The sequence below is a fragment of the Prinia subflava genome, chromosome 2 (genome assembly GCF_021018805.1).
Source record: "Prinia subflava isolate CZ2003 ecotype Zambia chromosome 2, Cam_Psub_1.2, whole genome shotgun sequence".
Taxonomy (NCBI): domain Eukaryota; kingdom Metazoa; phylum Chordata; class Aves; order Passeriformes; family Cisticolidae; genus Prinia; species Prinia subflava.
In genome coordinates, this window is record NC_086248.1 from 5,698,957 (window position 1) to 5,722,822 (window position 23,866).

Genomic DNA, 23,866 nt, shown 5'->3' on the forward strand with positions numbered 1-23,866 from the left:
TCCTCCACCACTGCCAACAGAAATAAGATGTATACAGGGTTGAATTCCAGTTAGAGAAAACTTTTTTGCAAATAAAACAGTAACTCTTGCAGTGATGACTTGTCTCTCTATGTAAAAAAAATTTTGTGTCCAGTCTGAGTTGCCTAAACTGCTCCAGTAACCCGTTTGTTTGAAATCTGGCAAGCAGACTTCTTACTGCTGTTCTTAAAATTACCTGGCTGTTCTACTGGTCCAAGAAAATCACAGTGAGCTTCCATATCAGAATTATTTTCCTGAAGGTTGCACACACACTGTGTGCATATGCACATGCAACAGAGAAAAACGAACAGCAAAAAAAATTCAACTCATAGGAAGGTTTATTGTCTGCTCTTATATACTCAAAATACAGAAAAAAGTAATCATCACAGTTCATGCAAACATTATGCTGATTTTTTTCTACACACAGCAAAAACATTTTTTGTTACTACCTTAGAGCAGGAAGTTCGTAATTAAATATTCTGGCTTAGGAGTCATTGAAAAGTCCAAGTTGCATAAACGACATGATATCACCGAGATTACTTAAGGTATTAGAGGGACATGAGTCATATCTACCTAAAAATACTGTTCATGGCATCTCTAGTGTTCCATTATTCATTTTGGTTGTGTTCATTCCTCTAGAGTCTAGGACATTGTATTAAGTGCTGTACTAACAAGCATCACAGTCCTAACACACTTAAGATAATCAGTAACCAGAGAGATCAGTCGTCACATCAAAGAGATCAGTCCTTCTACTCACAAGACTTGAAAATTATACTTTTTTCCCTTATGTTTTATGCATTTAAAACTACTGATGTATTCAAATATTTCAGGAAGCATTCCCTTCAGTCCATTCATTAACACCTTTTCACATTAAACAGTGATTGTACCCATTAGGCACTAATTAGCTCTGCTAAGTATTTCTATGCATATTTGGAGGACATTCCACCTCCTCCATAAAGATAAGAATACCAAAGACTTCTCTCCACCCCTTAGCAGTCAAGTGGAGAAGGCACATTCTTAAATTAGAAGATTCGAAGTTAAAAGTAGAGCTTTTTATCAAGTTATTTTTACCAAAAACAGTCTCCTTAGCAAGGCTGTGCTATGAAAAGCACAAGTACTCAATCTTCTAATTTTGCTCAAAAAACACTGTAAATGTATTTAAATAATTTACTACTACATATTTTAGCTGATCCCATTCATCAAAACCAGAATGAAACTTTATCCATCTTGTGCATTACCTTGCTTTCAAATAATCCTATATACTTCAATAGGGCTTTGCCAAATAAGACAATAAATATGCATAAACATGGATCAGATTTTAATCATCTTAATGCAACAGTACGTCTTTACCAAAAAGAAATGAGGGGCTCTCTGTAACAGACAGGGCGAAGTGCCTTAAATCATTTCTGGAATACATTTGCTCTGTACAAGTGCCTGACAGGAGCCTGTATTCAGGTGGCCTCTTCTCCCGGGTAAGAAGGCACAGGATGAGTGAAAATGGCCTCAAGTTGCTCCAGAAAAGGTCTGGACTGGATATTAGGAAACATTTCTTCAGTGAAAGGGTTGCCAGGCATTGGAACAGGCTGTCCAGGGAACTGGTGGAGTCACCCTCCCTGGAAGTGCTCCAAAGGAAGGTGGATGTGGCATTTGGGGACATGGATTAGTGGTGCCCGTGGCAGTGATGGGTCAGTGTTAGACTCCATGATCACAGAGGTCTTTCCCAACCTTAGTGACTCTGTGGTTCCATTTATCCCCACAACATCCAGCTACAGTAGGTGGAATTGTAATGGAGTCCTGGACAGGAGAGGATAAACCTATACACTATTTGGGTCTCAAGTCCTAAATACAACAATAATTATTTGGTTATGCCTCCTCTCCACAGCAAGGAGAGCAAAGCTGTTCCATGACTGAGGATTAGCTGGAAGCTCACATTATAGTGATGGAGCCCTTGCCAGAACAAGATTTGATTTACAGCAGCCCATGACAATGGCATTACATATTTATTAGGATTGAATTCCTTCTCAGTAGATTCTCACCAACATTCAGTGAGTGACTCAAAGCACTAAATCTATTTTAGGTTTTAAAGAAAACTACGACAAGCAAAACAAAAGAGAAGTTGCCTTTAAAACCAATTTAATCAGTGGGCTCTAAACTACTCTAGGGTCTAGCGAAACAGTTCTCCTCCAGTTTGCTCCTTCTCCCAGTTTTGTTACTAAATCAGGTGTAGTCACCTATTTATACCACTGTACCTGGTAGTGCTGCTGGTATGGTCAGAAAGGACAACACAACCTATTTTACCAGGCTTCCAAGCAAGCACAACACAGAAATTATTTCAGTCTGACTTCCTAGCTATGTACAGGATACCATAGATGGAATTAACACGTGAAATGAGTAAAGACTTCAAAAATGTTGAAGATAAATTGCTAGAAGCTGAGTTCAGGTGCTGAGCCACAATACACTGCAGAAATTAAGATCTACGTCCACCATAAGCAAAAACGCTGCAAAAGAAATCTTGTAGTAATAATAATTCCCCTGTAAAACTATTTTGCAGGGCTGAAATGAAACTGAAACACATTTAAGGTGCTAACTGTTGTTATAACTCCACAAAACTAGCAAGGATTTTAAAAATGCATTTTGTATTTAATATCCCAGTGGTGAGGAATTTAAAACCACACTCCTTAACGTGTATTATCTCTCCCTCTTCCAACAGCAAGTGCTGTGTGGTGCAGGGACGAGTCAGCAGATGGCACCCACGAACCAGAGCACGCACACCCTGCTGGCCTTTCCCTCACACACAACGGGCTGGCTTAGCCACAAAACCCGGGCTTTTCTTTCTGTACCAGCCACGATTTTCCCTTACACTGCGTCAATGGTTTAAGTGTGTATAAATCAAGTTTACCTTCACTGCCAAGGTGACTTGCTGCACTATCATCAGGTGCAAGGAGACATCAGAAAGAAGTTGAACAGTGCTTTTCGCTTTCATAATTTTCATCTCAAACTCCTCAATATCAGTGTTTTTACCCCAGTTTCCATCAGTTCCTGTGCAAGAATGCCAGTTGCAAATATTCCCTTTCACCTGGCCAAACACACACCTAAGATACAACCTTAAAAAATAAAAGATCAAAATCAACATACAGATGGCAACTCAGGTCAAAAACCAAAAAGCATTAGAAAGAACCTAAAATTCTCTTCAAAATCAGTATCACAATACTGACACAACTCATGTTTTTTAGGTCTGGGGTTAACAGCAATCCTTGTGCTACCAGAATGTGGATGAAGGATAGCTGAAGGTCCCTCAATAACAAAACAAGGTAGGGAGGGCATTAAGTGCTAATGTAGAAGAAAAAGCAAGACAGGTACCAAATATTTCAAGGAGATTGGACTACCCAGAAACTCTACACTGCATACTTGCAGTATGTAAACCACCTAAAATTCTAAAAATGTCACTGCCTTCGCATGACTTTCACCTTATAAAGAATTTTCTGAAAATCCAGTGCCTGTTGCTGTTCACATTCACACTCCATCACCCCCTTCTGCCCCTCAGTTATACCACTAGAATGTAGTTGGTTTTTACACAAAATGAATTCTCAGGCCAAGTGCAGATCTGTGCAACACTTTTTCTTCTTCTTCCTCCTGTTAGTTAAAGAAAGAACAGGCTGGAAAAATACAGGGTTGTGCTGGGAATGGAAGACACAGAAATATCTCATCTTCACTCACGCTACTGATAAAGTGTACATCCATCTCTCTCTGTTTCAGGACTGACAAGTATCAGATAAGGATTTAATTCTTAGACCTGAAGTAAACACATGGAATTCAGATCCGTAGCTTGGTGCAGCTATTTTAAGCAGTTGCTTTTGTTGTCGCCACATGGCGTCAATCACATCATACATTTTAGATCAACAGAAAGACTGTGATGCAGCAGGGTTCTGAATAGATAATCAGAACTGTGCTTCAGTACGTGACAGCTCCACCAAAAAAATTCTCAAAATCTAAATACATGCACAGGACAAACTGCATCTGCTACATGTAGGTCACAAACCAGCAGGGAGTCAGAAAAACTTCCATTCAGAACTCTAAGAGTGATAGATTAACACAATAAAACAATCCCTTTGGGAAATACTTATTAAAAGGTATAAGCTTTTTTATTTAAATCATTTAAAACCACAATATAAAAAAGGGAGACAGATTATCTTCTTAATAAACACTCCTGTACCACTTGTGCTGTGTATTCTTCCCTCTTAACTGTGAGGCAAACAGGAGCAATCACAGAGCACACAGAAGGTAGAATACACATCAGGTAAAGAAATCCCTGAAAGGAAGATTTGGAGTTAAAGATGCAAAAGATAAGGGATTTCCAGAAGGACACAGAAAGGAAGGACAACCTAACAGTATTCTGTGATGTATTTCCACAGCTCCTGTTGACAGGAGCAGACTTTAAAGGAATTTGCCAGTGTCTGTGACCAAATCCCTCAAGTCAGTGTGAAGCAGCCCTGCATGTTTATTCAGAGGAACAGGATCACCAGTATGTAAGAACTGAATGGGTCCAGAAGTTGCTCATTTAAGCATCTAATATTATATATTGGGAATTGTGTTTCTGCTTGTTAAATTCACATTGCTGGGAGAAGCTTTGCAATTGCAAAAAAGTGAAAGCAATCAGTGCCAACTTACTGATGTACATTAAAAATGTTTGATATCATATAGAAGGCAGCCTCTGGGCTGTGTCAGTGCTCCCAGTCTGTAATGGCTCTGTCCCAGGACCTCAAAGAAAACCAAGTAAAAATAACTCCAGTCCCCAAACTGGCAGAAGGCTGATTTAGACAGCCCTGTGGCTTGATGCAACACAACCTCAGCCATGTGAAAAATCCATTCCCTTCTCTTCAAGACTGCTGGTATTGCAGCCTGAGGAACTGACTTTGCTTCCAGTCAGGGATACCACAAAATCCAGCTGTTTAACAAAAACAAAACAAAAGCTTTCAAGAAGAAATAGAAAAAACAACAGCATCCAAAAGAGTAATGAAGAATAAAAATGGAAGAGATGTGTTTCTTGACTTTATCATGGCTTTTGTAAGCCAGCCCATGGTACACACAGGTCTGATATCAAGGCCTTAACACAGAGGATCTCTCCCCTCCATTCAAGGTTGGTACCTCATTTCCTCAGCATCTACTGAAGTTCCCAGATGCTCTTCCCTTGTAAGCCAGACACACGCTGGAAACACAGGGATGAAACCATCAGAATTTCTCCCCAGTACTGTTTCCAGAAATATGAAATGGAAAATTTCTATATTCTGCATGCTGCAGTCTTACCATGTCTTTATGCTTTTTTAACTCACCACAAGGCCAGGTAAAGCCAACATACAGACTTGAGTCCACTCTGCTGCAGTGCAAGAGTTGCTTTCATTACTCTCTTGCCAGAGATACTGTGATTTTTTTCCCCCTATTTTACTGTCATCTTAACTTTCAGTTCATTAGTCCCTATCATATGGAAGGCTGCTCTTATCCCTCTGACACAAACACATTACATCTATCATATCTGCAATGCCTCTGCTTCTGGATTAAGTTTCAAAGCCCAGTACAAAAGTTATGTAACTTAAGCAGGGTAGAAAGTCCAGAAAATGCAACTGAATTAAAAGTAATTACATTAAACCAAGACAATTAAAAAAAGTACATTCACACACACTACACAGGAAACCGAAAACTCGAACAAAATCCTCACTGGTATCAGCAGATCTTGTTGCCTCTGGATTAGACCTGAGAACAAAACCATGGAGAAATCTTTCACTACTGCAGCAAATGGTAAATTTCCATCAGCTGGAAAAGAATGGGGAAGTCCTCTGGCACAGAAGAAAACATGTTTTCAAACACCCAGAAGTAACTGATAATTCATATCACCTTCATTCAACTGTGACCTCTCACCTTTGTGCTCAAATCTGTTGCAGATTTTCTTAATTAATGCCACAATCATAAAACCACCATCTCTCCCTTCTCCATCCTGTATTTTATCACACCACCTCCCCATACCCCTGATTTTCTAAGACAATATTCCTCTTCAAGAAGTATTTTTTTACCCACCTCTATTAACCATTTGTTTATTAATTGCATTTAACCCTTACACAGCATTAACATATATTTTGTATGAAATATTTGAGAAATTCCCTTAAATAAGTGGTAATTAGAGTTGTAAATTTACTGTTTTGAATGTGATTAAACTACAGGGTTCTTTCTGTAAATGCAGGGTCTTTATGCACTGCTAACGAAGGCTGACCTTCATTTAGCAGCCTTTTCCTTGGGCCAGAAAACTGATATCAGAACTTGTGGTTGGATTAGGACCTCTGATGCTATTAAAATAAAGAACAGCTGCTGCCCTAACCACATTAGAATGGCTTTACTGCACTTTTTGATTACTATCAGCTAAAAAAACAGGATTTTTGTTGACTTCAGAGTGACAGTTTGCTGGAGTGAGAAGGGCAAAACTGTGTTTGGTTATTAGCAGATATCTGCTGATAAGAACTACTTAGTGGAACAAACCAAAGACTTTTCTATAAATTACACAAAGACAGCTTTTCCCTTTGGGAGCTGTAGCTCCTGCTTGTGTCAGCAGATACCAGAAGGGTTGACTTCTTCCTTTAATATGCAATGTGCCAGCATGAGTTTCAATGAGACCCAAGGAAGTTCCTGCAGAGTTCATAGCTGTGCTTTATTCCAAGTGTGACCTATCTTATCATCTTTGCTTTTATTGCTTTATAAAAACATGCCATGCCTTAGATTGCCAGACAAGAAAAAAAAAAAAAGGGAAAATAACCCCAAACAGGAGTAACAGTGGTCAAGAATAGCAAGTAACACCAGTTACAATAAATCTCACCATCCCAGAAAACAATATATCCTCCTATCATCCTGGAGAAGAAAGGCTCAATATTCTGTGTACATGCAGTCAAACTCCAGTATCTTCAAGAAGGAAAATCAAAAGGAAAACTCTACCAACACCAAAACTCTGTCAACAGCAGTCCCTGGCTGAACCCCTGTTCCAGCTAACCCCGGTGGAGTTCAGAGGAAAGCCACACCAGCCTTAGTGCTCCAGGCCAGATCCAACTTCCCCAAAGATCAAAAGGCATTTGAGTCCAGGAATTTAGTTCAACCTATTACAGGAGACAGACAACTGCCAAGTGGAATTGTAACCTAAATTTGTACAGTGTTTAGGGATATTTAAATCACCTACCCACAGTTTATCCTACAGTGGCCATTGTGCTGGAGAAAGGAGTAATTAAGAGGATGATTTTTTTACTGACTTACACACAAGACCTTGCAAATCCCTATGGCTCCCAGAGCCTATTCACTCATGCCATAACAGAAGGTCCCCATAAACCTTGGCATGGACTTACTAACACCTTTGTTAAAAGATCTTATTATTCAAAAGTCTGTATTTTGGTAGAACTGGTAAGAAAATTATATTCTTTAAAAAAATAAAATGGAAATACCCTGAATGGTCCTTTCCCAGGAAAGATTTCCCACCCATCCTGGTTTGAGATAACACATTCCCTCTAGACTGCAGAGTAGAACACAGCCACAGAAAGCCAACACTAGAAGAATTTTTCCATAGTTGCTCTTAAGGAAAAAAGTATGTTTCCAAATTTAAAAAGCAGACAGTAACTGCTGTCTTGTGTGTTCTGGAAAGAACATTAATCAGGTTATTTTTGTAATTTACAAACAACTAGTATAGTTAAATGCTTTGAAGCACTACTTCAGATTTCAGCTGCAAGGAATACAGGCCTACCTTTAACCCAGTTGGTCTTTTGCCAGGCACATTCTCCCATTGAAACAGGGGCATTTGTGCTACCAAGAACACTGTGCATGGATGGGAAAATAACTGTAGAACTGTAACAATTATTAGACAGCATCCACATCACAGCCAGTGGCCTTGCAGACCCAGAAATACTTGTTACTTTTTCATTAGTTGAGGGGTTTTTTTATTATTTAAAAAGAAAACAACACCAGCACCATCACAAAAACACCAAACCACATTTTTAGAGCAGGACTGAACATAGATGCAATTCAAGAATCTTCAGAGCTGGAATAATTCTGGAGATTATGCCAACAGCATAATATCCAGAATAACCCAAGAGAAGATGGAAGGAATGCCTAAACCAGACTGACAACTCCTTACAGCTCCTTTGGAAATTCTGCAGATCACCTCAGAGCAAATTACCATCAGATCCTATACACATACATAAATGCAAGTTGTCTTGTTAAGAGCTACAAGAGCAGCCTTAAATCATCTCCTTATAAATATGCATTGACATACTGAATATGCAAAACACACCAATCAAAATTAACTCATTTTCTGTCTCTGAACCAGAACGAATACTCAACAGATCCCAAATGTCAATGAAGGTGAACTTCCCTACTGCCCCTTCTCCAGTAACAGCTCAGCTCCTTATGGTTACTGTGGCTTGAGACCTAAGGAGTTCCAGACACTGAGATGCTTTATGGATCTTACTGCCAGTTATCTCTAGAGAGCTCACATGCTGCAGTACACCCAACTCCATGAAGTTACTGCTTTTTTATCCTCAACAGAACTCACCCCTGACCTGTGCAAAGCACAGGAGCCACAGTGACAGCGAGGAGCTGTGACACCACATCCCATTCCACAACACATCCCATTCCATGTGCCAACACAGAGCTGGGTAACGAGATCCAGCAACTACACCCTGGGGTAAAAGGGAGGTTTATAAATGACAAATACAGAATCATAGAGGAGTTGGAGCTGGATCTACAAAGATGACCTAGTTCCAATCCCTGCCATGGGCATCGACACCTTTCACTAGCCCAGGCTGCTTCAAGCTCCAACCAAGCTGGCCTTGAACACTTCCAAGGATGGAGCAGTCACAATTTTCTCTGGGCAACCTGTGCCAGGGCCTCACCACCTTCACAGTAAAGAATTTCTTCTTAATATGTAATGTCAACCTACCCTCCTTTGGTTTAAGGCCATTTTCAGGCCAAATATCTACAGTTTTTTCCAGCTGTAGAGAGAACTTGTATAATGAGGCTGAAAAAAATCGAGCTTACCACTCCAGCAGTCAGATGGAATATCAGATTCAGCACATGGAAGATCACAGGTGTTTTCAGACAAAACACTGTATTGCCCAGAGATGGTTCATAGGAAAAGTATTTGAAATTAATTACAGAAAAAAATGCAACAGAAAAAGAACTTTAGACTGCACATTTCTTCAGCCTCCTAAAGCTTTATTTTAGTGCTTCCATGATCAAACAAACAAAAAAAAACCCCAACAAACAAACAACAACAAAAAACCAAAAACAAACAAACAAAGCAGTGCTTGGCTGTCTGCAAAGCAGCACCCAGGGAAAAGTGCAAAATAGGATTCCCAGGGGGCAGCTGTGATTCATGAAGGACACTGCTCCTGGCAGCTTCTCTTTGCAAGATCTCTGTATTTTCATTTTATTAGATGCACAGACAGAGTACAGTAAAGAAACACTTCCATTTTCACAGAATGCCTGGGAGTAACACTGATCCCATTTATAAAGCAGGACAAAGAAAAGTAGCTAGATTCCACAACATGAGGCACATGCTTCAAGTGGCAGCTTCTGATAATGTTATCATATCAACCACAACCAACCTTAAAAGGTAGAAAAACTGAAAGTAAAACAAAGGAACAGCAAGTGTAGCAGGAAGGCAGAGGGAAGCCTGCATTCCTTACCAGCCTTGGAACCTGACTTCATCTTTGCTAGGGTGACCTTCCACTGGATCCAGGCTTGAATACTAATATTAGACTAAAAAGAAGTGTGCCACCTTCTAAATATAATGATGACTAAACACCTAGAGGCATCAGTGATGTAATATGAACAAAGAGATTCTGACTTCACAATCTAGATGCTTAAAACTCAAGTCAAAAGGAACAGATCTTCCTTCCCCTGCAGACACAAAGCCTGCCTAGAGCCTCCCAGAGCATCATCTTGAATTGCCTGTAGGCAAAGGGAACCGAAGAAACATTTCACACATGGCAGCAGACATACTGGCTCCACTCTGTTTAAAAAGAGCACTGAACAGACACATTTCAATTATCTGCTTCTGTCAAAGCATCAGGAGGAAGTTTCAGTTCCAGAATTAACATATAAAAGTTAAAGATAACACAGCAGACCAGTGAGCAGTCCAGTGTCTTTCACTGAACCTTAAAAAAAAATAGCAGCATGAAAATAGGCTTTGTTGAGAAATCTGAATGCAAGTACAAAGGAAAAAAAGTCTTTACAAGTAAGGCTACAAAGAGCTCTTAAAGCATCACCCTTGGACAAATATTTCAGCACCCACCTGAGGGAGGCTTAAATGTTTTTCAGAATCCAAGTTCAATAACACATCTTAAAAAAAAGAAAAGTCAGAGGAAGTCTTAACAGAGGCTTCTGCAATAAGAGCAAGCAATCATCCAATGTAAGTAAAGTTGTAATGTGAAAGAATCCCTCATGAAAATAGTAATTGTTTTCATAGTGAAGTCCTTCTATTAAAATAGGATTATCTTTTCCATTGGCTTGATAGTTTGACTTTTCTCCTTCCTGCCCCACCCCACCTCCATTAAGATCACAGTTCTGAAAATGCATTTTTAATCACCTTAATTCCCCAGTCTTGCATTCCCACACTGGTCCTCCACACCAGAATCAGCATACACTTCAAGAGATGTTCTCAGAATCACAGACTGGAGGAGGTTGGAAAGGACTTCTGGGGGTGACCTTTTCCAACCCAGCTCTGGCTCAAGCAGGGCCAGCTCGAGCTCAGCTACCCAGGACCATGTCCAGACAGCTCTGGAGTATCCCCATGGAGAGAGAGAGACTGCACCACCTCCCTGGGCACCCTGTGGTATCACTGCCACAGTCAAAAAGCATTCCTGATGTTCAGAGAGAACCTCCTGTGTTTCAGCTGATGCCTGTGGCCTCTGCTCCTGGCACTTGGCACCACTGGGAAGAGTCTGGCTCAGCCCTGTTTGCAGGAGTTCACACACACTGCTCAGACCCACCTGAGCCTCCTCCAGCTCAACAGGCACAGCTCCCTTGGCCTTTCTTCAGAGCAGACAGGCTCCCATCCCTTCATCTCTGTGACCTCCCTCCAGTAGATCTATGTCTTCCTCATGCTGGCAATTCCAGAAACATTTGATCAGTATTTTCTCATGCAGAAATAATAATAGTATCTCCTACAGTTTAGACTACATTGGCGAGGAAAAGCACTTGGTGGACTTTGGCTATCACTGCCTAGGCAGCTTCACCATAACTAAAATGCTCAGAAACTGATGAATCATTCTTTATCTGAAATAAAGCCATCAAGTTTAATCGGTGCTCCTTCCAATTTGAGCCAAAAGAATAGTAAAAAAAGAAGCATTCAGCTTCTAAAACGCTTGAGGAAACACATCTTTTCCTCGTGAAAACATATTCTAATAATGACAGCTTTGTGTAAGCATCTCCTGAGGCACAACAGCATCTGAAGAAACCATCCTCAGAGACAAAGATGCTTCACTTTGACAGTGTGTTTACCAGTCCCAGCCTGAAGGAAGTTCGAGTCACAGAACAGAAAGGTTGATTTTACAAAACAGTGATACATGCACAACAAAAGCACAACAAAAGGGTTACTAGCCAGAGTTTAAGGGCTATGGGTAGCAATTAACTGCTGAAACACTCAAATACTCACCCCCAGGAGTTATCAGAGTCCTGGCCTTTGGCTCACCAACACAGGAAAGCTAAAAGGAACCGCACCTCCCATTCAGCCACACTACCAGCCTAAAGTAAGGGTCAATTTTGCCGTATCTTACTCACACATAAATAGTCCCATCAATGTGGAAAAACCCAGGGTTAAGGTGTAATTTTGATTTTTAGCTTCTTTACAGTAAGACTTCCATGACCCAACCAACTCAGTGCTGTACACTCCAAAACACCAAATTATTCTGCCCCTACCATTAACAGCTTTATGCCAAAACAAATGATCAGAACAGAGGACTGTGACAGAGGCACAACCAAATGTGATCCCAGCTTTGCAACAGATTATCCTGTTGGATAATCTCCACACCTTTGCTGGATTTTAGGAACTAAAAAGCTCTGTATTTTGAGCACACCGTAAAGAAGGTACAATTTCATTTTCCATAGGAAGGAGCAGGCTGTCCATGATGGGAGTGGAGATAAGCAAAGCCACCTCCCCTCAACTGTAGCAAGCTGCCATCCTGAAGCTGCTAAAACATCCTGCACAAATCCTTAAATAACCATATTATCAACCCAGTTAGCTGGGGCATTCTCCTGATCCAAGCACACATTTCTGTCCAAGAACACAGCCTGGGAAGGTAGGGAAGTACTTTTTGACCAGATGCTCTGTTACTGAAGCAAGATCAGCTGTAGGTAGGATTAATCTATATTCTCTTTTCTTCAGTGTTTCAGGGCAGTCAGTTCCAAGCAGGTTCTTTGAAGCCTGATGGCAAACTCATCTTCAGAGCCCCAGAGTCCACAGCTCTTCAGGCTCAGGATGGTGAGACCTCAGGGTGCCACCAGGAGAAAACCCAAGCCTGTCTTTCCCTGCAAAGGACTTGGCCTTCAGCTGCCACAATTCCTCACCTTCAGCAAATGGAAATCTGAACTGAGGCTCCCTGCAGGTGCCATCATTGCTTTTGACAGGAGACAGAATCCCTTCTAAGAGGGATTGTAGACACACAACACTGGTGAAAGGGTATTTGTGACACAGGACTCAGAACAAACCAAATCAGCTTAGCCCCAGCACAGGTGGACGTGCACCAGGAGCTGCTGCAAGGCCACATTCCAGCACAGTCTGGAATTTACCCTGTATCTGATACAAAGGAGTTAAATGCCTTCGTATTAAAACCTCTCTTTCGTGAGTGTATTGCTTAGATATTAGAGTGCTGGAAGTTTGAACTTGACATTTCAGCCCCTTAGACACTGCAGATAATGTGACTTAGAACTGACAGAGTAACTTGTTTTTATTAACGCTGCTCCATGCTAAAGCCACTCAGAACTTTCCACACCAAATCACACCAGCCATTTACAATGAGGGGTTTCTCTGACTTCCTTTACTGGCTAACTTTAACTTCCAATTACACCTTCACTTTCCTCCCAGAAGTGCAGGTCAAGAGTAAAAGTGAAAAATACATTACAAAAAGCTTTACTTTCTGTAGAATGAACAGCACAATTAAACAATTTTAGATATAACCATTACTGCAGTACATACTTTTTAGAAGTTTTGTGCACCATTACATATACTTTGGATCAATATATAATTGAAGATATTTGTTGGCACCATTCATGAATTGCGATAACGTGAGATTTTAAAATTTAGCTTCACAACTTGATAATATTTTATTTTGAATTTGTGTGTGCTGTTATCTTGCAGCAACAGTTATTAATAGAAAGGATTATGGGTATTAATCAACTGGGAACACAAGTGCATGTTCTACTGGAATAATAAAAACCATAATCAACTCCCCAGGTTCTTGGATTTAATGAGAAATCTGCAGGTAATCCCATCTCATTAAATGGAGACTTACAGGAGTAAGCACTCACCTGCAAGCAGAGCTGTTCCACCCACAGCACAGGGTGTTTACAGAACATCCACCTCACAACCCAGCTGCTGTTCTTAAGACACATCCCTATGTCCTGCAAGTCTTTGGGGATTGCTATCCCACATCCTTACATAATCACCATTCCATTTTCTACCTAAGCCATCAGCTCAATACCAGAACACAGCTCTCAAAAGAGAAAGCTCAGGAGCAAGTGGGGATAGAATCTCTGCAGGATGGAGAGGGATTCTCTACTTCCAGGTGGGCTTCTGTTTTCTTCCTTTGAAACTGGACTTGCAGACCCTTCAACTTGAGTCAAGTGCATTACCAGATGGGGAGAAAGTTCTGGAAAATGGCACAATGTAAATGCAGGATGCTTATTGGCAAAAGGCCTGTTCAATAAAATAGGGCACTGTTTTTCAGAATTGCAATTTAGAGTGTAGAATTTGTAATACATAAATGCCCATTTTAAAGCTCATATCACAGCACTGTCTGTATTACCCAAACATACACAAGACATTACAGAAGACAAAAATGCCTTAAAAATTAAACCCAAATAATTCCACTTGTGCAGCCTCACCAACATCACTTTCAGTACCTTTAACAGGAAGCCTGTATCCTTAGAAGTCTTGTTTTATTCCTCTCTTATCTGGTAATCCCCCCCACTAAATAGTCTTTGTCCATTCTGGCCAGCTCTGGTCCCAGTGATTTTGCAGTTTTATCTGGATACCTCAGTTTCAGGCAAACCCCACTGTACCACTGCCACCTTGTTTCTGAATTAAAAATTCTGAACAGGACACTCAGGTAGCTTCAGATGTGTCTATAACAATTAGCTCAGACTCATTTCATCAGACAATAAAGCCCTAAGCTATCAGTTTTATATTCCTGAAGTCTCAGTCAGAAAGATTACCAGACTAAGAAACAGGAACTGAATGCTTCCTGCAAGAGTTGACGTTATTATTATTATTATTATTATTATTATTATTAAGACTATGTTGTTGTCAACTTTGTTTTAGATTAATTGCAGAGTTCAAAATATTTGCATGAAGTTTCTCATGTCTTTTTATCTAGAAAATCTGAAGCAAGTGAGAACACAGTATCACAGATAACTTCCAACACACCAGACCTTATCTCTCTTCTCTCCAAGTACATGAAAGGAGGTTCCAGTGAGGCAGGTGCTGGTCTCTTATCCAAATTAGCAATCAGTAAGAAATAAGGAAAAGTCTCAAGGCATGCCAGGGGAGGCTTAGCTTGGATGTTAGGAAAAAATTATCCACCAAAAGGGTTGTCAAGCATCGGAACAGGCTGCCCAGAGAAGGGGTTGAGTCACCAGCCCTGGAGGGGTTTAAAAGATGTGCACATGAGGCACTTGGGGGACACAGTTTAGTGGTGGGCTTGGCAATGCTGGGCTAATGGCTGGACTCAGTCTTGAAGGTCTTTTCCAACCTAAGGATTCTCTAATTCTTTGAGAAAAAACAGAAAGGCAGCCTCCCATCTCAGTGATCTGTGATCAGCAAGCAGGAGCAGCCATCACGTTTGACTTTGCCATTCCCACCATCCCTGCAGCCAAGGCTGCCAGGAAGACACAAACCTCCATTTCAGTATTCTGCAAATCTCAGCAAAAGAAAAACATTTTTTTCTTGACCTCAACTGACAAAAAGACTTTTAAGCTCTTGAAATAAACGTCAAAGCAGAATGTTGTTGTCACCTTAGAAAGAAGTCATATTTGTGATCAAGTTGCATTGCATGGGACAGATTAAACTGTTTCACTGACTGCAATAAACATTAATTTAATAAATTAATTAAAAATAAAGCATAGGTTTGTCTCAGAAGGAAAACTTGGAAACAGATACTGTACCTTACTGTCCTCATCCTCAAACACGGACTGGTGAACATTACAGGCGAAGAGAGAATTTGGGAGATCGTTGAAATCAATTATTTCATGAAAATCTTCCTCTGCAAAACATCTTTTTAGGCCGTTGTCTCCATTGATAGAGTAGAGTAGGAACTGTCCTCCATCCTCTGGGATGCAGCCATAGTGGCCAAGGCCCCGCATTCCAAAGAAGTAACAATCTCCCCTCATCCCTGGCAGCATAGAGAAGATAACATCACACAGTTACACTACATAATCAAACATTCCACAATCACAAGGTAACCCAGAGATTCTTAAGTCTGGGGGCTCTCTTTGTAGAAGGTGAATTTCACACTATTTCATGGCAAAAACTCTGACACAGGACACTAAGACCAGTCTCACCAAGGTTCAAACAGGGACTTGGCTTTAACTTCATTTATTAGCACAGAACAGGCCTAACCATACCAGTACAAGCTTCTGAACACAAGATATTACCTAAAGGCCCCTTGCCCTGGGAGAAAACACTGAACAGTATTTGGATTTAGGAGAACCATGGTTGTTACTGCTGATACTTCTGAGTCTGCAGCCAGCTCAGGAAGCATAATGCCCAGGGGGAGAAGAACTTTGAAAATAACTTTGATATTTAAACCAGGCATCAAGAAAAACAAAACACCTTTATGGAAAGGAGCATGAACATGGTATCATCAAAAACCAGTACAACCAATACACATCTCTGCTACAAAGAACACAGCCAATTTTTCTACAGTTTAAGTACAGAACTTGTGCTGGTTTTCAAAGCCCATTAGCAATTTCTTTGCATCTTAATCACACCAGGAAACAAATAAGTTAAAGGAAGACTAGACTCAAGATGACTTTCAGCACTTTTAGGAAAGTCCTGCTGATCTTGGAGCCTTTATCCCAAATGCATCAGTATGGAAAGGTAGTTTTAAGGCACACAAACTGATGGGCACACATAATGAGCCCATACATTAAATGGTATCACTACTGCTGTTATGAGACAAAGCTTCATGCCAGCCAAGGGGAATAAGTTAAGGTCCAATTAATGATCAGTGCGTTAATTAATACAAAATCAAGTATTTAGCAGTCCTTCAACCTATCACATCTACAGAGTCCGAGTAAGTTTATTTAATTTAAGTTTACTTAAACTTAAATTAAAGCAGTTTACTGGATAATAATCTATTCCTTTTTATTTTTTTTCTTTCAATAACAATGTGCACTCATTAGCTGCTTTTCCTCCTAACACAAGCATTTAGAGAGTTACATAAACTCAGCATGCTCATCTGTTCTTCTCTGCCCTTGCTCCCTTGAATACTTGCTATTTTCTATAAATAGCTGTAAATATTAGCTCAAATACACTATATAGGGCTGCTGTCCAAAATTAAACCATATGGGTTTATTACACTTAATCTCAGTCAAGCTAAATTATGGAGCTAATTTGCCATGGCTGTGCCTTTCATATAACCTCTGCTCTGAAATGAGATTTGGCTGATGACAGAGCACATCATTCCATAAGATAAGGTTATGGAAGTATCATAATTGTTATTGCTGGAGTCTCAGGGCTAATGACAGAAGTTCTCAAGTACACAAGCTGAAGCCATGCTCAAAAGTACTGTGTTTTCCTGAGGACAGGTTTTCAGCTATCAAATACACACTTCCCTTTCAGCAGCTCAGCCCCCCATTAGCACAACTACCTGCAACTAATTTCAGTTCAGAAATTAAATTCTAATTGGCAAGAAAAAGCCTAAACAAATGGCAGAAGAGATGGCTACAAGTTCAGCAGTACACGTTAAGTGTAGGAGAGCTCACCCTCACAGCAACATTGCCTCTGGTATTTGAACCAACTCACTCAAGCTTTGTATTACTGTACATTTCATGGTAAACACAGCCAGGGAAATACTGTAAAGAAATCCTCACAACAGCCAGAAACTTCCCATCAGAATGTAGTATTTTCTCTAGCAAAAAGCTTTAATAAATCATCTCCTCCAAACCCAATCATCCCTAAGCATGTTTGTCATCATGTCCAGCCTGTGTCATTAGGTTTATGGAAATGCACCTCAAGCCCAGTGTGTTACAAAACACAATTTACACGGCAGGACAGACTTGTGCCAGGCTGGGGGAAGAATTTCATTCACAACAGGCAAACAATTTGCAGCCAGGGAAGACACTGACCATCTGAGAGTCACACTGGAGACATTAAAGCTGTAGGAATTTGGATTGTGAGTGTTATTAAAGCTAACAAGTTTCATTCCTCCTTTCCCAAGGCATAACAAAGCTGATTGTGCAGAGAAGCAAAGAATCTCAATCTATCGACAGAAGTGAGAAAAGTCTCTGGGCTTCCTCACTAAATAGTTGTTTATTTTTCTCTCCTGGGAGAGCCATACTATAATAAAGTACTATACAGGAAAGATTTTAAGTTAGAAATTCAGCAAAGCCACTATGACAAACAACAAAAGAAAACAGGATTTTAAGTTACAACCACGAAGCTCAGGTTTTTAACCAATAACAAAATGAACATACGCTGCAGCAGCCACGATGAGAAATTAATAAATATTTACTCTGCTAGAGCTCTGGGACAGGAAAAGCTTGATTCTTTTTTTTTTCAGCCAATTATTGAGACATTTTTGCCCAGTTGGACTTGGGTATTGGCCAAGAAGTCTTTTTAAGAAAGTCACTGCCTTGCAGGCCTTTTGACCAGCTCTTTTCCCAGACTTGCAGGTATCTGTGCCTGCACAGGCATCTTCTACTCTTAAGATCCATCCAGAGTTCTGATTAGAGTTGTGAGTCAATTTATACCTGATTCTTAAATCCTCTGCATCCTTAACCATCCCAGTCAAGGATGGGATAGTTAAGAATACCTGCATGCAGTTACTTGTTTGACAGATTTTCCTCAGCCATGCTTTGCACTACAGAAAGCACAGCACCACAGTTAAAACAGAAATACACTAATTAAATACATATATGTTCCCCAGGAGAAATAAACTGTCTATGAGCCTGAGATCAACAATAATCAGAGGGGACAAACATACTTGAATTAACATTTGTTTGCAGACTTCAATCAGAAATTATCCTCAGGTATAAGATGGAAATCTTACATTTTTCCATATTGTGAATAATGTTACACATACAAAAAAATCACATATATATATATATATATGTAAAAAATCGTAACTACATATCCATTATTATGTCTGCCAAACCTTAAGACTCAGGTATCATATTGCTGGTAGTGTTTTGTGGCTTCTTTGAAATTATTTAGCCACTTCAGGTAGTCCTCTGACAAAAAATATTCTCTTTCCAATTATTTGACTAATTTACAACAAAAGAATTTACATTTTAAATCCCTTAAAACAATTTACGCTAAGTCATGTATCATGCATGAACTGGATTTCCATATAAAATAAGCCAAATTAAAAGTAATCTTCTATGTTATGATAGTACAATCACTGGATCACATTCCCATTTCTGTTAAAGCTCCTTTCCACAGCTTCTGACAAATTAGTTCACCCCCTTAGGATCTTTTTTAATATTAAAAAAACAAAACAAAGCAAAAACAATGCAAAAACCCCCCACATAATAGAAAACTGTACTTATCTTCCTTTTAAAATGCAATGAGTTCAAATTGAGTTATGCATTTGCTTCTCCCCTCCCAAATTAGATTTTACAAATACTTGAGACACCAGAAGTCGCCATACAGAATTTCACAAGAAGTGGCAATGCCATTAAAAATAAAAATACACTAATACAGGCACCATCCAGCACCAATACTGATGCTAAATTATCCAAAATCTTAACTGGAATCATGACAGCAAACCCTGTCAGGATTGTTCCCTTGAAAAGTGTAGGACACTGAGGCAGATTCAACCTGAGCCAAAGAACTTGATATAACCTTCAGCTAAAGCTGAGCACTTGCCACATCCATTTATTCCCTTCCTTTAAGGCACTGAATGTTATCTGTGTTATTTCTGAATTTGGTGGAAGGTTTGGACCCTCAACTTTTAACCCTTGGAGAACCACAGCAGCCACCTCCCTTCCAGACCCTACAGATCCTAAGAGTTTGGATTTGGGATAGCTGCAAACACTTGGCAAACCCTTCCCACTGGCACAGATCAGGTCATGTCAGGGTTCAGCACTGGAGCTGCTGTGACCAAAATCTCTGCAGAGGATCCATGTGGGAACTCTGTGTTCATTCTGTTACCTCACTATTTTTAGACACAGCACACCTCTAATTAAAATTAACAGAGACCAGGAGAAAATTATATTCACTTGAAAACAGCAGTAGCTCACTGAAGTTTCTCTTTGAAAAATTACCCTTATTTAGTGTAAAACTGAAAGGGCAAAGATGTACATCTTCTCATGAAATCAGATCCCTGCAGAGCCAAAATCTTCAGTAGAAATTTTACTGAATGAAGAAAATTTGAGTATATGAAGTATCTGAATGGACCAATGCTTGAGCATTTATAGATTTACCCACTGTTTTTATGGAAACTAATAAGGCATTTCCTTGGTGAACATTTCCCTGTCTTTAGAGTTTTTAAAAGAATCCCTGAGGGACATCAAGAAACAGGCACATATCTCTTGAAATCACAAGGAAACTTTACTTTTTTTTTATTAAACACTGCTTGCCATGACAAACAACATGACTAAAAATAGAATAAAGCAAACAAAATGTTACAAATAGAAGCTTTAAATATAATCACTATAAACTAGAAGTATTATTGAGTCCTGAGTGCAAACCTGGAAACCATAATCTGCAGGAATTAAGAAAATTTGGAGAAAAAAACAAAGCAAGGAAAGTTACAGTTTCTTTTCTAGAAGGGTCCAGGAGAAGTGTAGGGATCTTGGCTCCTACTGAAAAAAAACCCAGCCCCAGAAAAGCAACTTTTACCATAATTCAAAGGCAGGGGAAAGGCAGGAGGGGGAAAATCAAACCCAGTGATGAAGATTTTATTGAAAGAATAATTTTTACTTAAAATATTCATTGACTTTACAGTAGCAGAGATACCAATTTCAGTGGTGTCAGCCTAGGGCTGCATCTCCTGCTGGCCCCACACCGAAGGCTCTGTCAGAAAGCACAAATGTACCAGGGAAGGTCACACAGTAACTTACTGCATTTCATTCCACTCTGCACAATGAACACTGGAGATGAGCATTATTTTTAATGGTGCTAATTCTTCACTATGGAAAGCTCCTATGGACTTAAATAGAGGCTTTTTACTTAATTAGAAAGAGCAGAAGTGGACCTCACATGACAGGATTAATGAACCTTTGCAGCCTCAAAAGCAACAAGGACTGCAGTGACCCCCACCCACAGATTTCACCCCAGTCTCCCACCTGGGCAAATTCCCTCACAGGAATCAAAATTCCCAGTCCAGGGAAGTCCACTCAATTTGAGCTCCAGTTTGGTTAGCACCACACAAAAACACTGCCAATCTCCACTCTTACAAAAGTGGCAGATATGAGGAAGAGGATTTTATTTTTTTTTCTAAATGCTAACGGGTGCAAATCCCAAATGTTCTAATCCTTTCCATTGACATTCTAGCCGCATTAAATTTAGCTGAGACTTTGGAACTATTTTTGGAAGCTTTTAACATCCAAAGGGACTATTCAGTTTTATTCCTCTACAGCAGGACTGGTCAGCTCAAGGAGTCCAAGATATCACACTGAAGGTTCAGCTGTGCCTCCCACACCAGGGATGTGACCTGAGACCACAAAGGGACTCATCTGGCATCACCCTGCTGAGCATCTGCATCTCCAGCGCTGAAGAAAACAGCCCAGGAGGCACCGGTGAACCCAAGCAAGCCAAAATTCCAGCCCCACTGCACAAAGGGAAGGGGATGCTTTGGAGCAGCCAATGCCAGGTGTGGAGATTCCCTGTGCTGTTCTTGAAGTCAAGAAGCTGAGCTTCGATCCATTGGGCACTACAGTAACCATGGCAACATTAAGGTATTCAAAGAACAGGAAAAAAAAGCCTCCCCAAACACAAAGAAACCAGAACAAGCTTCCTAATCACCTTCACTTGGCCTCTATGCTAATCTATTTAAAGCAAGCCCGTTTTATAAGGGGCATTCAGCATTAGAGCCTCACTGGCCTTCAGCCAGAGCTGTCACCTCACACAGGGGTCAGTGGAACACTCGTTCAGCCCTCCAGCTTGTAAGCTGAAATTCAGAACTGTGCCCCAGAACTACCTGCAACAGGGACCACTCACAGGGCTTGAGCCTAGAAGACACTCAGGACACAATGATGGCTTGGAATAAAACTTCAAAGTTTCCTCCTCTAAAAGGATTTCATGCTAGCACAATCAAGTGATTTATAAACAAAAAAATAAAGGGCACCAATGCAGTGACAAACATTTTCAACACAAACAGTGACAAACCAAGCTACTGAATCTGAACACAAACTAAAATACTTGGAAGAGCACAAACTATCACACAGCTGACAACTTCTCAGAAGTTGAGGGAGGATAAGGCAGATCCTGCTGTTAAAGGTACCAAAGACTAGTTAACAGATATGATCATCTACAGAAAATCTTCTTCTGTCCTTGTTTACTGAGATGTGTTAGCAGTTTTCTGTAATGTTTTATATTCTCACAGTATTCAGACTTCTGTCTGTTCAAGGATGATGGGCAGCCATATAATTTAGTTTCACTGCAAAGAAAAATGCAGTGGTTTCTTTATATTAATCATGTATTTTCATAGAATGTGAGTTCTTCTTTTCATCAGGGCAGCCACTCTAACTAGCTAAAAGACCAAATCATTTCCAAGGGCAAAACTTGAAAGCTGAAGACAGAAGCTGGTGTAAAGTATAACCCCTGATTAAACTCCAATGCTAATTTATATGATTCCTTTCAGCTGTATAAACTTATTATACATTTGGTTTTAGAAACCTTCATTAAACTCCAAACTCAAGAAATAAAGGAACACAATATTTTAAAGAGGCACAAAAGAACTAGAAGAGGTGAGGAAAAAAAAAAAAACAACCCAAACCAGCAAGTTTGGAGAGCTACCTATTACATAAGCATCAAATGATATTGGCTTGAGATCATTGAATCATAGAAGGGTTCGGGCTGGAAGGGATATTAAAAACCATCTCCTTCCACCCCCTGCCATGGGCAGGAACACCTTCCACTATCCCAGGCTGCTCTAAGCCCATGCAAGCTGGCTTTGGACACTTCCAGGAATGGGGTATTCACATCTTCTCCTATGCCAGTGCCTCACCAGCCTCACAGTAAAGAACTTATTCCTAATATCTCATCTAAACCAACCTTCCTTCACTTCAAAGCCATCCCCCCTCGGCTACGGCAGCCAAGTTTAAAGCAGCCCGAGAAGAGCCTCTCTCTCAGGGCTCCCGGAGCTGCCCGGTCCGGGTCCGCATCCGCATCGCCGCGACCCCGACCTGCTCGCAGCACGGCCGCAAATCCCCTCCCCACGCCCCCATCCCTCCTCCCGAGCTCCTCCGCATCCCACCGGGGACACACCGGCCCCGACCTCTCCCGAGGGGCGGCCGCGGGCTCGCCGCGCATCCCCCGCACCCCGAGAGCCGCGGGGGGAAGGAGCCCCGAGGGCAGCGCGGCGCCGGGGCAGGACCGCGGGGCGGTTGCATAACCCAGGTCTGCGGGACAGCGCTGCGGCCCCGGCGGGGAAGGAATCCTGAGGAGGCGGCCGTGCCCTTACCTGCGGCTCACTCGCCCTTCCCTGCCCGCCTAGAGTCCACCGCGCTCCGCGCCCAACGCTCCCTCAGAGCACCCCGCGCCCGCCCGCGCCGCGCCCGCCAAGGTGGAGGACGGGGCGGCCCAATCAGCAACGCCTTCGCCTAAACAGGCAGGAGGAGCTGCCAATGAGAATGCGAGGAGCGCGTTGGTCCCGCCTCCCACGCCCCGGCCACGCCCCCAGTCCCACGGCGACACGCCGGGAATGGGTGACCGGCGGGGCCCGTGAGGGGACGGGGACAGAGGAGAGGGCACAGGGGATGTACGGGGACAGATGAGTGGGGCCAGGCGAGCCGGGCAGGGCATGTGTGGGGACAAGGGATGAGCGAGAACAAGTGACAGGTGAGTGGGGTCAGGTGAAGGGACATAGGACAGGGTGAGCAGGACAAGTGCGTGGCACAGGGCACTGAGGGGACACAGGTGAGCCAGAGCAGGAGCTCGTGACACCCCAGCACACAGGGAGCGGTAGGAACCGGGCTGTGTTTTGGGTTCTCATGAAAAAGCTGCTCTCCCTCAAGGTGTTGGTGACACCACCCTGAAGGTGACCTGGGACTGGGTGAAAGTCAGGTGGGAATAGATGGGATGGGATGGGATGGGATGGGATGGGATGGGATGGGATGGGATGGGATGGGATGGGATGGGATGGGATGGGATGGGATGGGATGGGATGGGATGGGATGGGATGGGATGGGATGGGATGGGATGGGATGGGATGGGATGGTT

At 41.5% G+C, this 23,866-nt stretch overlaps 1 protein-coding gene across 1 annotated transcript in view; it reads right to left on the reverse strand.

The window, feature by feature from the left end:
- RCAN2 (regulator of calcineurin 2) overlaps positions 1 to 23,235 on the reverse strand; it is an 81,380-nt gene extending 58,145 nt beyond the window's left edge. The window contains exons 1-2 of the mRNA XM_063423760.1: positions 23,109 to 23,235; positions 15,424 to 15,650 (exon numbers count right to left, since the gene is read on the reverse strand). Of these exons, the coding sequence (XP_063279830.1) occupies positions 15,424 to 15,648 (225 nt within the window). The 5' untranslated portion in view covers positions 15,649 to 15,650; positions 23,109 to 23,235. The remainder of the gene's footprint in view (positions 1 to 15,423; positions 15,651 to 23,108) is intronic.
- Positions 23,236 to 23,866: the final 631 nt, after the last annotated feature.